The sequence below is a fragment of the Phacochoerus africanus genome, chromosome 11, assembly GCF_016906955.1.
Source record: "Phacochoerus africanus isolate WHEZ1 chromosome 11, ROS_Pafr_v1, whole genome shotgun sequence".
NCBI classification, from domain to species: Eukaryota; Metazoa; Chordata; class Mammalia; order Artiodactyla; family Suidae; genus Phacochoerus; species Phacochoerus africanus.
In genome coordinates this window covers 55,277,424-55,294,194 of record NC_062554.1, presented here as the reverse complement: position 1 = coordinate 55,294,194, position 16,771 = coordinate 55,277,424, and the positions used below count along the sequence as shown (strand labels likewise).

The window sequence follows — 16,771 nt, the reverse complement described above, 5'->3', positions numbered from 1 at the left end:
GCCCCCGGTCCACAAGGCAGGCCTTCCTGATGCCACCCAGAGGGAGGGGGTGTGTGTGTGTGTGTGCAGGACTTCTCTTCCCTGCTTGAGAGGTTGGCCCATGTCTGATTCACCACTGTGAACCCCACAGTGCCAAGAGCTTGGTGCAGAATACACAAATAATCCATATTATTATTTTGTCTGTTTAGGGCTGCAGCTACAGCATATGGAAGTTCCCAAGCTAGGGGCTGAATCGGAGCTGCAGCTGCTGGCCTTACACCACAGCCACAGCAACACCAGATCCAAGCCACGTCTGTAACCTGCACCCCAGCTCATGGCAATGCCAGATCCTTAACTGACAGAGCGGGGCCAGGAATGGAACCCGTGTCCTCATGGATACTAGTCGGGTTCGTTACCTCTGAGCCACAGTGGGAAATTCCATGTTATTAAATGGGCTCTTGGTTATTACTTGGGCATTAATTTGTAATTCCCACTTCACTTCTTTCTTGAAAGAATTCCCTTCCTGTGCGTGATATTTTACTCCTAGAGGTGGCAAGATTGACAGATTCAGGGTCAGGAGTTTATGAGTCAGTCTCTTTCCCTGGTCCCTTCATGGGGGACTTAGGGTTGGACGCCAATCCAAAGTGATAAGTCGGACCCCCTACTATCTCCTCATGAGGTCATCCCTCCTCTCAGTCTTTCCCGAAATGGGGTGGGGATGCTGGGAGGACAATGCCCAGATGAGGAGGGAAGCAAAGTCATGGAGGGTCCTTATCACAACTTAAATGACAGAATCCAAAATCCAGTGATGTGTCATCCATCCAGACCCTTGTCCTGAAAAAAATCTTCCAACTTCAAAAATTCTAAAACCAAATACAAGGAAACCAAACTCAAAGGTCTGAGTGAAAAGCCCCTACCCCTCAAGGACCCGGGAACACTGATAGGTGCTACACTGGCCATTCATGTTGATGTCCACTCCAAAAGCAGGACAACAAAGTGCCCACTCCTGTGCCTCCTTTACTCCTCTTCTCCACCCCGTCCTCAGAACAAGGTCTTCCTCCCAAAGAAGAGAATGGCATTTACTTACTTTTGTTGAGGCCAGAATTCATGTTGTTGCCCCATCCTCCTCTCCTGACCGAGTCATAGGAAGGGTCTAAGGGAAACAGCAAGCAAAGGTACATCAGCATCTCCTGCTCTTCAGAAACCCTGCACGAAGATGACCTTTCAACCATCAGGAGAAGTTACATTTAACGCAGCAATAACCTTTTAGGAGTTCCCGTCGTGGCTCAGTGGTTAACGAATCCGACTGGGAACCATGAGGTTGCAGGTTCGATCCCTGGCCTTGCTCAGTGGGTTAAGGATCCAGCATTGCCATGAGCTGTGGTGTAGGTCGCAGACGCGGCTCGGATCCCCTGTGGCTGTGCCTCCGGCGTCGGCCGGTGGCTACAGCTCCGACTGGACCCCTAGCCTGGGAGCCTCCATATGCCGCAGGAAGAGGCCCAAGAAAAGGCAGAAAGACAAAAAAAAAAAAAAGACATCCTTGGGCGTCAATGTTTTAAAATATGAAAGCGAAAGTTCACAGGATTTATCTACCCTACAAGATTGTGCTAATGTTATTACCTGAATGTCTGTGTGCCCTCCCCCAATTCATATGTCGAATTCATCACACCCCAGTGTGATGATGTTGGGAGGTGGGGTCTTTGAGAATAAGTCATGAGAGTAGAATGGGATTAGTGCCCTTAGAAGAAGAGGTCACAGAGGTAGCTTGCCTGCTTCCTGCCATGTGAGGGCACAAGAAATTAGCCGTCTGCTACCCAGAAGGGAGCCCTCACCAGAACCTGACCATGCTGGCACCTTATCTCAGACTCCTCGCCTCTAGAAGGTCAAGAAGTACATTTCTGTAATTTCTAGCCCCCAGCCGATGGTACCATGTTACAGCAGCCTTAAAGGACAAAGAGGTCATACTCAAATGGGATAACATATGCAAGCAGCTTATAAGGTATTTTATAAATATAAGCTACGTTTAGAAAGAAAAAATGCCCAAAACCATGTGGGAAAGCACTTCTTTTTTGCTTTTTAGGGCCACATTTGTGGCATGTGGAAGTTCCCAGGCTAGGGGTCAAATCAGAGCTACAGCTGCTGGCCACAGCCACAGGCACAGCAACATCAGATCTGAGCCTTGTCTGCGACCTACACCACAGTCATAGCACCGAGGGATCCTAGCCACACAGCTCACAGCAACGCTGGATCCTTAATCCACTGAGCGAGGCCAGGGATCGAGCCTGCATCCTCATGGATCCTAGTAGGGTTCGTAAACCACTGAGCCACGAAGGGAACTCCCTCAGAAAGAGCTTTAAGCAGTTCTGCACAGACAGGTAAGGTCCAGATTAAAGGTTCACTGGGAGACTGTCTCACAGCCCCGGCCATGGGGCCCCGGGCGGCGGCACCAGCCCTCACCCCAGCACACTGATGCCGTGGGCACATCACGGGCTCTCCTCGGTCTCTCATGCTTTTCCATTGAGAGTGGATGACCACAGAGAAAGGAAAAAAGGCCAGAGGTGTGGCTGGACCGAGAAACAAAGAGCTGGAGAGATACTTCCCGCCTGGAAGTGCTCAGAAGGCTCCAGATGGCCTTGGCGGACGCCCCATTGATTCTGAGCAGTCATGATCCCAACCACTCTCTTGAAAGAATCCACATGTCCCCATAACCATGTTCAGAAATTATTTCACTGACTGGCTGGAGACTGGAAACTCTTTTCCTTTCTCATGGTGGGAGTCCCGTTGAGACATGGAGCAGGAATAGCAGAGGAGCTTAAGGATACAGAATTATGACTTTCAAAGTCTTTCTACGGACAACAAAGCAACCATAAAAACCACGCGCACAAATGGAGCGCAAACCTCATCAAACAATGGTCAGACGGGGCGAAACGCAAACCAGCCTCTTCTGAGCCCCTCAGACAAATTAGAAGAACAGCAAAGATGGACTGGCCTGTTCTCATGGTTTCTGGCTAAGAGGAACCAAAAGACAGGACCAATTTTCTTGTGGAAAAAATCCACGTGCGGATGCACATTCCTCCTGGCTCTGGAAAAGCCAGTGCACTTTTAAAATTACAATCTTTAGCAATTGGCATGAAAAGCAAAACAGAAAGTGAAGGGGATGGAATTGGGAAGAGGGGAGGGACGGGGGCAAAAGAGAGACAAAGCTCGGCTCATCTGAGCTGTCTGTTTTTATTTCTATTTGACGTTTTTTTCCCCTCACGGTTCCCCCTGCAAATAGAGTCTTCTGCTAGCCCCCAAACCAAATAAAACAAAAACAAAGAACCCAGGGTGTTTGTGTTTACAAGCTTGGGGTGCAACTGACTTTCTCATGGATATTTGCCGGGCTGTCAGGTCAGCAGCGTGTGTTCAAGGCCAGGGGACCCTCAGGGAAAGGCCAAGTTCTTCTAAGATGTTTCTTTGGTGGGTGGGTGGCAGGGGTTGGGGGGAGATCCCGGTTAGGCCTCCAGTAATATATTTGGGACTGATTTCTGCAGTGTATTGTGTGTTTGGCCACCGAGTGGATGAGAGATAATATGAAAAAAGTTCCCTGTCCTTGCCTTTACACATGAGACAATAGCAGAGTGGGAGGAAGCATAGGTCATGTGCCAGTGGCATGCCAGAGGAGGTTAAGGGAGGAGAGGTTAAGTGTCACTGGGGCCTTGTGACCTGAGCGAGGCCTCTTTGGAGGCCAGGCAAGCACATGGCAGAAGCTGTGATGGGACATGAACGTGACAGATAGGAGGAAACCACATATGGGACTGTGGGGCTACAGCCGAGGGAAGCCGGCTGGAACAGAGGGCTGATGCCAGGTTCAAGTCCATGTTGACAGCCGGTCAGCAAACTTAACGGCCCTGGGTTCCAGGCAATGGAAACCGGGAGAGGTTTGGGGCCTGAGGCAATACTGTGAAAGCAGGGTGTGGTGGAGAGGGCAGCTTGGCGTGTGCGTGGGATGGATGGAGTGAGTGCTGGGGGAGGAAGGTGCATCTAGCAGGAACAGAACAGAAAGTGGAATAGAAAGTGACCAATTCATGCAAAAAGAAAAAGCAACTCACTGTGTTCTAGGAATTGGTGTGTGTTATCTCAGGTTCTGACTGACTGCGCTGATAAGATCTCTGACTCAAACAGTTTTAATTTTTTTTCTTTTTTCTTTTTTTTTTTTTGCTTTTTAGGGCCGCACCTGAGACATATGGAAGTTCCCAGGCTAGGGTTTGAATGGGAGCTGCAGCTGCCAGCCTACACCACAGTCATAGATAGCAATGCCAGATCCGAGCCGCGTCTGCGAATTACACTACAGCTCACGGCATCGCTGGATCCTTAACCCACTGAGTGAGGCCAGGGATCAAACCCACATCCTCATGGATATTATTCGGGTTTGTTACTGCTGAGCCACAGTGGGAACTCCCTATGATCAATTTTTCTGCTCAATCCTTAGTCTATAGGAGGTTTCCATTCTCTCTGGAGACTATGGCATACTCATTCAGAAGAAACTTTTTTTTTTTTGAAAGCTCAAATTATGGGAGTTCCTGTTGTGGCTCAGCGGAAATGAATCTGACTAGCATCCATGAGATCACAAGTTCGATCCCTGGCCTCACGTAGCGGGTTAAGGATCCGGTGTTTCCATGAGCTGTGGTGTAGGTTGCAGATATGGCTCAGATCTGCGTTGCTGTGGCCGTGGTGTAGGCTGGCAGTTACAGCTCTGATTCCACCCCTAGCCTGGGAATCTTCATGTGCCGTGGGTACAGCCTTAAAAAGACCAAAAAAAAAAAAAAAAAGATATTAAGCTCAAATTATGGCTTTGGTGATATTGACTTCTTATCAACTTTTCTTCTTTGTCTTTTATTCTAACTCTGGACAGCACAGGCATCCAAGAGGTACAGAATGGCCCTCTAACCCACAGAGGGTGGGTGTGGCTAGATGTTTTCCTAATCCTAAGTGCCCAATTGTGTCTGAAGTCCATGCCTTAAGAAGAGTCTGGCAGCTCCATCTTTCCCAAGATGTCTCCAGGCATGAGAAGGGCCACGGAGCCGGGGGCATGCAATCCCCCTAAGGCCTGCCTCAGGGGAAAGCCCAGCTGACAGGGCTTTTGAGGTCCCAACCAACCCTCAAGTCCTCTAGTAGGTAAAAGGAAGGGACAGAAACAGAGAGGCCACCAGTGATCAGCCTGAACCAGCCTCAACGCCTCCTGTGGCATTAACAGAGCAATAAACAGCAGTGGGCCATGCTGTAAGCCAGCGTCTTTAGGCAACAGTCTCAGCACAGAGGGTGGAATCAGGGCAGCAGAAGCCACAGGCTCCCTGCCACTTGCTCCTTCATTCCTACCTATTTGCATGGAAAATCCTGCCACTGGCTCCTGAGTCCACAAAGGACACCTGGGCCCATTTACTGGGGAGCTTGACAAATGCTCTCTGTGGGCACTGGAGTTTGTGTAAGATTCTTTCTTTTTCTCCAGATATATGCCCAAGAGTTGGCAAACGTAAGATTTAAATGAAAGCCAGTGCTTTTGGAGTAAGTCCCACTGCAAGGACAAAGCTGAGATGGAGAAGGCCAAGGTTAAGAGCTAACGTCTGGCACTCTGCCTTAGAGATTTGAAGCACCAGGGCAGCCTCGCAGATTAAATGAGGCATCCAGGCAAAGTGTTGGCCCAGTGCCCGGTGCAGAGTCAGCCTCGGTAAATATTAGCAATTAAGAATATTCCTGTATTTACATCATTAAATACCTAAAAAACATTCCAACCCAGAAACATATCCGCCAGCCCTACCAAGGGCACGTTAGCCCCCTTCCCCTCTCTCCATCCCTCTTACTCTGCTTTACTTCTAATTTTTCCATTTATCATCTAAAATTTAATCAATAACTAATCCATGTTGTTTATTGTCTGCATCTTCTGCCTGAATGTCAGGTCCACATCTGTAGAGACCCCTCCTCCGTTCTCTGATATAACAAAGAACCTGGGACAATGCCGAGCACAGAGCGAGTACAAGAAATATTTGTTGACTGAATGAATAAACTGGGCCAATATTTTCTCCTTCTTTCTAAACATACCCACTTCCTCTTGCTGGTCACTGGTTTACTCGCTGAAGGGGAATCAGAGCCCCTACCCAGACTCCTCCCCACTAAATGAAGAATCCAGGTGATGGGGAGTGTAGACTATTAACTCCGTGTGCCTTCTGAGCAGAATGGACAACAATTCGCCTAGACGGAGAACTTGTCGCCACAGGGAGGTCCAGGACTAGAGGCCACTCAGTTAAGTGGCTTGCATGTTATTTTATATATATCTTAACAATGTCACTGTTGAAATGAGGGCTTATTGTTTTTCTCCTAAAAGTCATATGAGTGAGAACTTAGCAGTGTGGTCAGTGCTAGTCCCCCCCCCCCCCCCCCGCGCACACCCCCCGCCCCCAGAGAGAATCTGTCTATAACCAAAATGGAAAAGCCTGGACCCGGGAGTTACCCAACGACTCACATTTCTGCACAAACACTCTCCCTCCCCGGGCCTGACGCCCAGCTGTGTCAGCGCTCCCTGGGCCCTGGCCGCTGGTCAGCATGTGGGGAGGTCCCCTGGGGGTGTGCCTGGCCCATGAAGCAGCCTGAGCCTGGGCCTGCCCCACCCCCCCGAGCCCCCAAATACTGTGCGTGCCGTCTGCTCTCTCTGAGAACTGACTTCTGAAAACACACAGTTAAGCTGGCAGCCAAAGGCACGGTGGGCAAAACTGTGACCTTTGGGGACCAGCAGAGCAATTGGGCTCAGAACCTCTGTGTGGCGGCAGAGGCTCTGTCGGCAGCAGATCACCCTTGACACGCGGGTACCTCAGTGAAGGCGGACACCCCCTGGCCCCACAAGGTAACCAATCCTACTATGACGCCTTTTTCAGAGGATTCCTCCCGGAAGGGCTGGAGCCTGCGGTCCCAGGTGGTCCTGCCAGTGACTTTTGCCAAAGCAAAGAGAGACCAGAGCCTCATTCTGGGGAGTCTAGGCGCTGCAAGGTATTGTAGCTAATTCAACCTCTTGGATGTTATGGCCAGAACAGTATCTCCACTATGGGACGCCCGGTGTGGCTGAATTTGACACTAAATGGCCTCTTAGATTCCAGGGGAGCCTCCCCGAGGGGGGAGAAATGTGAGCATGGAAGTCTGTTTCTGACAAATCCTTGTTGGAAGGGGAGCCCTGTCTCTGGACGTGACCTTCTCACAGACATCCCAGTGTTAGCTCGGCTTCTGTACGATAAATGGGTCCTAGAAATGCGGCCAAACATCTCAGGAAAGACATTTCTTTCTGCTCTGATGCCGACCATTTGCCCTTGGAAGGCCCGATGTCCCAGGCAACACGCACAGCTCCCCACTTTGTCATGACCTCACCCGGAGGCCAGAGATGCAGAGACACCAGCTCACAAAAGCCTCTCTCTTCGTCCCTCACGACCTAACACCGTGCCCTCGATGACTTGATGGAAAGAGATGGATTTTCCCTGAAACTTCTCTTTGAATTTCTGGTTGGCAGCACCTAGCTCTGTTTATCCTTGGAAAGCCCAGCTTCTGAATGCAGACCTTTCAGCAGACGCAGGGGCAAGGCTGCTCCCGCTCAGACCAGAGGCTTCTCTCAGTCCCATCCAGACCTCCTTTCTCAGAAGAGTGAGGGGGCCGAAGGAGAAAAGCTCTGACAAAGAAGACCCCAAACCCAAAGCCTCAAATTTCCCAAGAAAAAGCCAAAGCCCACCAGGAGGAAGACCCATCACCCAGAAGGTCCCATATCCACGGGGTAGAACCCTTGCTGCTGGGAGAGGACTGGGCTGGGAAGTCCTCTGAAACCCCACTCCCTCTGAGGCCCCCGGTTACAAGATGTCCAGTCTTTGAGGAGGAGCAGGCTCTACTGGCCGCCAACCCAAGTCTGCTGCCCTCTGGGCTTTCCTTCATGCTGTGCCGCACCCATGACAGCCTGCCTGCTTCTTGAACCTTCCCGACTCGGGACCAACCCCCTGCCTGCCCCTATCTCCCTATGACCCCTGCTGGTGAGCACAGCAGATATCTGACCTGCTGGCTGGGCCCCCCCCACTTCCAGAGATGTGCAAAGGCACCTAGCCCCTGAGCTGTGAAGGTCACACAGGGCTTGGGTGCTCTGGTGAAGACACCCTTGCCCTCTGGCAGGTGAGTGGTTTATGACATGGCGTTTAGAACCATTTCTCCCTGGGTTCAGATCCCAGCTTAGCCATTCACTCTGCTGAAGAGTCTTTTTTTGGGGGGGGCTGCCCTTGTGGCATATGGAAGTTCCCAGGCTAGGGGTCAAATCAGAGCTGCAATTGTTAGCCTACACCACAGCCACAGCCACAGCAACTCGGGGTCCAAGCTGCATCTGTGACCTACACCACAGCTCATGGTAATGCCAGATCCTTAACCCACTGAGTGAGGCCAGGGATCAAACCCACATCCTTATGGATGCTTGTTGGTTCTTGACCTGCAGAGCCACAGCAGGAACTCCCTTTGCTAAACAATCTTGATCAGAAGGTTATGCTGCCTTCAAATGCCAGGTTCTGCTTCTCTAAAAAGGATTAATAACAGATGCTTTATGGGGTTGCTAGGAGGATTAAATATGCATTCGATAAATGGCAATTTAGAAATTGCCACAGTATGCATGCAGGCTACACAGTCTTGCTTGCACCCCTAAGGTGTTGGTCTCAGTGAATTAAGGTTAAAAGCTCATTAGGGAAGGCTCTGGGAAAGAAGAGAAGCCTGGAGGAGGAAGGATAGTTCCATTCCTGTGCCCCTGGATCAGTGATTCCCAAATCGGAATCAAGAGTGGCTCTCTCACAGAAGAAGGAATGGCTGATCCTGGATCCCAGTTTGGAAGGTGGCACAGGTGGTGGCTCTGGCTGCCCACAAGTGTATTACTGGGCTGAGGAATGATGGCCTCCTCCTCGTTCCCTGATGTCAGCTTTCCCTGTTCCCTGCCCAGACAGCACCAGAACCCTGGGCTGGGTCTTCACCTCTTTCCTCCATTCTTCAGCTCAGTGCCGCCTCCACTGCAGGGGGAGCTTATATTCTAAAGAGCAACGGGGATCCTGGCTTCTACAGAGACTTCGGGAGGAGGGAAATATCTCAGGAAGGCTTTCCTCAAACTTGGAACTCACAGAAGAAGAAGAAGAAAAAAAAAAAACCCAAAAAACATCCTGGATCAGATTTCCTTTGCTCAAGGGTCTTGTGCTGGAATCCAAACAGCCCCTCCGCCTCAGAACTGGCCCTGCTGTGTTGAGGAGAATGGAGCTACTGTTGATGATATTCCTCGTGCAAAGGGAAGAAAGGACACAGGAGAGAAATGCTTGCAAAAAATGGGTGACTTTCAAACATGAGAGTTTGCAAAGGCCAGTGGCAAGTCTGCAGACCCAAGGCTCCCCGTGGACCTCGGACCCTTGCTTCACTTTGTTCCTCCTATGGGCTCTGCGTCTAAATGCCACTCACGTCTAAATGACCTCTTTATGTTGGTAAGGCCTCCAAGTGGGATTCGGGGGCCAGCCTGGAGGGAAAAAGCAATTCCTACTGACTAGATTAATTGGGTGTTGGCCAAAACTCCCTTCCACACTGAGCCGTGCAGACGCAACTTAATTGCCTACTTCTTGGGTCAAAACTGCCTCAGGTTTAAGAGGCTTCCAGGTCGGAAAAAGGAAACCTAATAGCTCCCTTAGGGAAGCGGGCTTGAGGATGAATGAGAGACAGCCTGTGTTCAGCCCCCGGGCTCCTCCGAGACCGGGGTTCTGACCCTGTCACGCCCACGTTCCTCAGCGGGGTCGTCCTCACTCTCTTTGGTGATATGAGATACGGTCTTGCGTCTGCTGCACGAGTTAACTTTTGCATCTTTTTCTGCCAAAGTTCTGCAGGCCAAGGCTCACTGGTGAGGGCCTCATATTTGTTGCCCTCGGCTGTTCAGCCTCCTGGTGTAAAGCTTTGTGTAGTCAGGGCCCTCATTTGGTGATCATCTTTGGGAAGCGAGGGTCTATATCTTATCACCTTCATGCCCCCGACCCCATGTCCTTCCCTTCCCCCAGACTGGGCTATTTTTTTGGGTTTTTTTTTTTTTTTTTTAAGGCTACACCTGCAGCATATGGAAGTTCCCAGGTCAAATCAGAACCATAGCTGCCTGCCTACACCACAGCCACAGCAACTCAGGATCTGAGCCACGTCTGCCCACCTACAGGACAGCTCACAGAAACGCTGGATCCTTAATCCACTGAGTGAAGCCAGGGGTTGAACCTACATCCTCATGGATACTAGTCAGATTCTTAACCCACCTAGACACAATGGCAACTCCCTGGCTTACTGAACTTAGCAAACATCTCATGTCCCACCCGCATTTATTCATTCAACAACATTTTATTGAACCTCTACTAACCGGAGCCAGACACTGTTCTATGTGCTGAGAATACAAAGGTGGCTAGACAAACATCCTTGCTCTTGGAGCTGACGCTCAAAACGAATAGTAAACTCCATCATACATTAGAAGGTGGTGAGTGCTATGGAGAAAAAGAAAACAAGAGAAGCGGAATAGGCAGTGCCGGGACTCGGGGAGGCCTCACTGATAACATGGTTGGAACAGAGATCTGACCTGTCTCATGTTATGAAAATAAAGCTCTCCAAAGTGCCATGCTTTTCTTATGAAAAGCGACTGGGTCGCCCTACATTGATCTCAAAGCCCTTCTGGAAAGGCGATCCCTTGTTATCAGTTCTTCACCTGCTGGGAATTATTTAAGAAATGAAAAAATGAGCTAAAAAAAACCTTGCCAGTATCGTTTTGATGTCTGGGTGAGAGACAGTAAAAGGCAAGCTGAGCTTAGCCGATTAAAAAGATCGGCAGGGAGTTCCCCCTGTGGCTCAGCAGAAACAAATCTATCAGTATTCACGAGGACACGGATTCAATCCCTGGCCTCACTCAGTGGGTTAAGGATCCTACATCACAGTAGGTCACAGACAGGGCTCGGGTCTGGAGTTGCTTTGGCTGTGGTGTAGGCCAGCAGCTATGGCTCCGATTCAACCCCTAGCCTGGGAACCTCCATATGCCAAGGGTGCGGCCCTAAAATGGTAAAAGTTAAAAAAAAAAAAAAGAGTTTGGCAATTTTTGCATACTTAGAATCAGGGTAATTGCAAAATCTTAGATGCACACTGACAAGGGACTGCCATTCAAATCAAGGAACGTAAAATTCCATCCCTTCCTACTATGTGCCTTCTGACCTGCCTCTGGAGTAGTTGGCAGGAAAGGGCATTTCTCCAGGGCCAGTGTGGAAGAAGGCGTTCTCCCAGAAGGAACACTCCATCTTCATCTTCGTGAGCAGGTGAGCAGGAAATGCTTCCCTCTCTGAGTCCTGCATCCACACATCAAAAGCACAGGAGTTCAAGACAAAGAACTATCCACTCGTGGCAGGTGGAATGTGGTCTCACTTATATAATAGAATCCGAGGCTTCTTTTCAGGTTGGAAGGAAACTTCAGACATTATCTAAACCAGACATGCAAATTAGCAGAGGCCTGGAGGCCCAAAGCCTGAGAGAAAGCATATGTGGCCATATAAGAATTTTAATAGAAATTGAAAGTATGACTCAGACAAGAAAAAAATGCCTTTCTCTAAACTCCTCTAGGATATTGGGCAGGACTGATAATTATTGTACAGGCAGGCCAGAGACTTTTGAAACTCAAGGAGTTTTTAACATTATCCCATCTCTTTGGAAGAGGTTGTACCGAAATCTTAGCACGTGTAACAGGTGTTATTGAGGGTTCCTAAAGATTTTCATGGGAAGGAATTCTATAATTTCTCTTTAATCCATTCCAAGCAGGGAAAGAGTTCATTGCCATGGAAAGAACTCTGGATTGGGGTTCACTGCCAATGATGAGCCATGTGAACTTAGGCAGGTGACAGTCTCTCTGTATCTCAGTCGACAGGTAGACACGGGGAAAAAATAATTCCTTTAAAATTTAAGAATATGGAAAAGCAAATGGCCTATTTAGTCCTCATAAGGTTCTTTTGAGAATAAATGAGATCATACATGTGAAAATTCTTTATACAGGCCAAAGCATCCTTTAAGATTATAAGCTGCTATTCTTTCCCAGAGTTTTATTCCTTGGAAATAGAAGTTAATCTTTCTTGTGTTGATCAAGGCTGATTTCTTCTGGTTCTTTGTTTGTTTTCTTTTCTTTTCTTTTCTTTTTTTTTTTTTGGTCTTTTTTAGGACTGTACCCGGCCATATGGAAGTTCCCAGGCTAGGGGTCAAATTGGAGCCATAGCTGCCAGCGTACACCACAGCCACATCAATGCCAGATACCAGCCACATCCACCATCTACACTGCAGCTTGCGACAATGCCAGATCCTTAAACCACTGAGTAAGGCCAGGGATCAAACCCGCATCCTCATGGATACTAGTTAGGTTTGTCCCTGCTTAAGCCACAACCATAACTCCTTCTGGTTCTTTCTTTAGGGAAGCAGGACTGAGTCACTATTTAATTAAATTGATAAACTAGATCTTCCTTCCTTGGTGAATCCATTAACTGTCAATGGTATTTGCTGGATATTTAGAGGGCTAGAAAAAAGGATATAGGGCAAAACTCATCGTTAAAGACTATAACGTAATCTGTAATTAGGTCCACAGATGGCTTGTGAGTGTGGTTGTGTCTGGAGAAGGGACCGTTGTCTTTGGGAGTAAGGAAAACATATCTTGAAGAAGGGGGGACTTGGGTTTCAGAGGGCATATTGGATTCTGATAAAATAATAATCCCACTTAATTGATCACTTTCTCTTTAGAATATGCCTGACAGGAGTTCCTGTCGTGGCACAGTGGAAATGAACCCGACTAGGAACCATGAGGTTGTGGGTTTGATCCTTGGCCTTGCTCAGTGGGTTAAGTAAGGATCTGGTGTTGCTGTGAGCTGTGGTGTAGGTCGTAGACACAGCTTGGATCCCGCATTGCTATGGCTGTGGCGTAGGCCGATTAGACCCCTAGCCTGGGAACCTCCATACGCTGTAGGTGTGGCCCTAAGAAGATAAAAGACCAAAAAAAAAAAAAAAAAAAAAAGAATATGCCTGACGCGAGAATCTGAACTTCATCAGAGGCATGTTACACTTTTCATTGATCCTCATGTGTGAGAGCTGACAGATCCCCAAGGCCGGAGAGCAGAAGACCAGTTGAGTCCTGGTCATTGTTTCTCACGATAGCGCTTCCTCCTCAAAGACTTGATCGTCCCCCCAAAGGATATTTCATGAGAAGTAAGTTATTTGCTATCCCAGATAGGAGCTTCTCTGAAGAGAATACTTTGTTACATCCATGAAAAGAACTTGGGAAAGACTTTTATATTAAAATAACAACAGATGCTATCTATGCCCTGGCTAGTGAAACACTAGATGATTCCCCAAATCCCTATATCACCTCTGACCCCGGGTGGGGGGGGAATGGAAATTTGGTTTATGAGCAATTTGGTTTATGAGCATGAGACTGAACAAACTTCTTTGAAATCCTTTTCAGCAACTATGGCCCCCTCAAACATCCTCCCTGTAGAATTTCTAAATCAGTGTATTTTGCAACATAAATGCACTTGGACTATTTTGAGTCGAGGTGACTGCCAGCGGGTCCTCTGGAGCACCTGTGCCCCTAGCCTTTTCTTTCCTAAGTACTCCAGGACCCTACTCCTCAACACAGCTAACAGGGGTCACTTCTAGTTTCTATCACAAAGGAAGACCTCGTGGGACTGGAGAGGGTGTTACATCAACCAAGGCCAATTTCGTTTTGAGTCTCAGCTCTGCTCTCTGGAATGGGATGAACTGCTGAGTCAAAGTGAGACCGGGTAGAGAGGGGAGGCCCAAAATAGTAATAGTCAAGAGTCTGGAGATGAATTAGAAATGCAAAACCCAAACGGCCCACTCAGTAAGTGTGAAATGCTGCTGAGAAACTGGCGTGGCTGTGGTGGCTCCCCGCCCCGCCAAGCGCTCACCACCAGGGAAGCCCCTCCTCTGCAGTGGGGGGCAGAGCCACTGTCTGGCAGAGTCTAATTGGAAAGGTGCTCTGGAGGTCAAGCTGGCCCCAAATACCTTTCCCACAGCCTTGCACCTCTTCCCCTCCCTCCTCTGAGATTTACTTAAATTGGTTTCCTTTATTAAGATGTAGCAGGACTCATGCTTCCAATTGTCACCATCATTAATGCGGCAGAGCAAGGAGATGCCTACCAGATTCTTGACTTCTCCAGGGAGCCAGTAAGAGCAGCTTTGATAAACACAATGACAAAACACATGCCCAAGGGGGTAGAAAGGTCAAAGTGGACACTTCCAAACAGCCAAGAACCATACCAGGGGCCAGGGTGCCTGGGAGTCCAGGGTGGAGGAAAAACCTACGGTGGCAGAAAAGATGCTCATACAGAGCAAGGAAGGCACATTTCATCTCCGTTACGTACTCGGGTAAAGCCCTGGTGCCCCATAGTGTGGTGATGTGGGGGCAGAGGAGGGGGGGAAGATTTCAGAAGCAGCGAGAGGAGCTTACTCTCAGAACCCTCTGCTCCAGCTTTGCCTACCAAGGGCACATACAAACTGAGAAAGGGGTGTGGGCTGTGATGCTGGAGCCCAGGTGGACTTTAAAATGGTCCAGGTAGACTTCCTGTTGTGGCACAGGGGAAATGAACCTGACTAGCATCCATGAGGACGCAGGTTCGATCCCTGGCCTCGGTCAGTGGGTTAAGGATCCCGCGTTGCCATGAGCTGTGGTGTAGGCTGAAGACATGGCTGGGATCCCGCATTGCTGTGGCTGTGGTGTAGGCCAGCAGCTACAGCTTCAATTCGAAACCTAGCCTGAGAACCTCCATATGCCACAGGTGCAGCCCCAAAAAGACAAAAGATAAATTAATAAAATGGCCCAGGTGATGCTGATACCCTTCCTTCTCCTGGAAGATCAAGGATCAATGAATCTTATCAAGGCAAGGCATCGCTTACATCTTGTAATTTGAGGAAATTTCACAACTAGATTTATCCAATGAATATCCACCCACTCTTGTTCTTTCAGTTTCCTGCAATCCTTACTCATCAAGAGAGTGTTATTCAAGCTCGGATTTTCTTTTCCAAACCTCTTTTTTTTCCCTTTATTTTTAAAAATGTGGATTCCCATCATGGCTCAGCGGTTAACGAACCCGACTAGGAACCACGAGGTTGTGGGTTTGATCCCTGGCCTTGCTCAGTGGGTTAAGGATCTGACATTGCCGTGAGGTGTGGTGTCGGTCGCAGACGTGGCTGGGATCCTGTGTTGCTGTGGCTGTGGTGTAGGCCGGTGGCTACAGCTCTGACTGGACCCCTAGCCTGGGAACCTCCATGTGCTGCAGGTGCGGCCCTAGAAAAGACAAAAAAACTAACAAAAAAAAATGTAACATTAAAGACACTACAATGTGTAATGTGTAAACTATAAAGCACAATAATGAAAAGAACATCTGTGAAGCCACCTAATATGTTTCCGGAAATGCAAGAACTGAGCACCCTGAGTGAGGGTCCTGATTTGGGGGATCACAGTGGAAATCAATGAATCTCATCATATCGTCTTAATGACTAGATGACATCAGCATCCTGGAGGAAGTGGCCGGATCTATGGGTGGTGGATGGAAGAAGGAGGTGCAGTTGGAGAGCCTGTCCCTGATTGGGTGGGGCGGGGGCTGTGCCAATGGGCTCTATTCTGCTTTGTGATTCCTACTAGCTTTGTGCTTTGGGCTTAGCTTATCTGTGCCCCAGTTTTCTCAGGTGCAAAATGAAATGAAAATCATACCAACTACAGAAGCTTGTTATGAAGCATAAAGGTGCAGTGAATAGAAAAGCCCTCAGTGGTAGCTGCGTCCTTAGGGTGGGGGAGGGGTGATAAGCACGGTAAGGAAAGGATGGTTGAAGTGGGTAGGGTCTAACTTTTCCCTGCATGATGACTGTTCCTTGTCCTGGCTCTGTCCTTGGCCTCTTTCACATCAGTCCCCATAGCAAGAGGACCCAGGTTTCAAAGGCCTCCAAGGGGAGCCTAAGCTGATAAAAATGGGGCAAAAGGGTAATGTGGAACCATCACCTTGTGACTGAAATCTGGTCTAGGTGAGCTCTTCCCTGTCTTCTTGGATAGGACTGATCACAGCCTGGGAGGAATCATGTTGGGGTCAAATGAAGGGAAATGTAGGGCAAGTAGAAAGGAAAAGGCAAGAACTGAGCCCATCTCTGGGGTGGATGAGGCTGAACTATCACTCTTGTATTTAGAAACACTGCAAAGGGTGGGTTTTACAGTGAGCCCTGGGGAGTAGTTTAAGGCACTTTGTCTATAATTTTTATCCATCCATCTACCCACCCATCCATCTATCTATCCATCCACCCATTCATCCATCCATCCATCCACCCACCCATCTATCCATCCACCTGCCCATCCATCAATCTATCCATCCATCCATCCATCCATCCATCCAACCAATGGGTCTTCTAAGGCACAGTCCCTGCCTCAAACATGCTTCAAATCTCGCAAGACCAAGGCTGTTGGATAGACCCTGTCGCATGCTACACTGGGAAGACAATGGGTACAAGCAGGGGTGGTTGAGGAGACAGTGTCTGACCTGTACTGTCAAGAGTGAGTGTGCTCTTAGGGTGTGGATGCAAGTGGGGTGCAACAACCGAGGAAGGCCTGCCAGGCAAAGGGAGAATGGAAAACATTCAAGGTTCTGTTTCAAAACAGTCTGGTCGGGAATCCATTCATTTCAAAAGGCACATTTTTCGATCTGAACCTAAATGGACAAGA

General features: G+C 48.8%; 1 protein-coding gene across 3 annotated transcripts in view; it reads right to left on the bottom strand.

Annotated features, from left to right (window-relative positions):
• Positions 1-16,771, bottom strand: part of FLI1 (Fli-1 proto-oncogene, ETS transcription factor) — a 136,710-nt gene that overhangs the window by 7,600 nt on the left and 112,339 nt on the right. For all 3 annotated transcript variants that reach the window (XM_047752689.1, XM_047752690.1, XM_047752691.1), the window contains one exon: positions 1,067-1,132. In XM_047752689.1, coding sequence (XP_047608645.1) covers positions 1,067-1,132 — 66 coding nt within the window. The remainder of the gene's footprint in view (positions 1-1,066; positions 1,133-16,771) is intronic.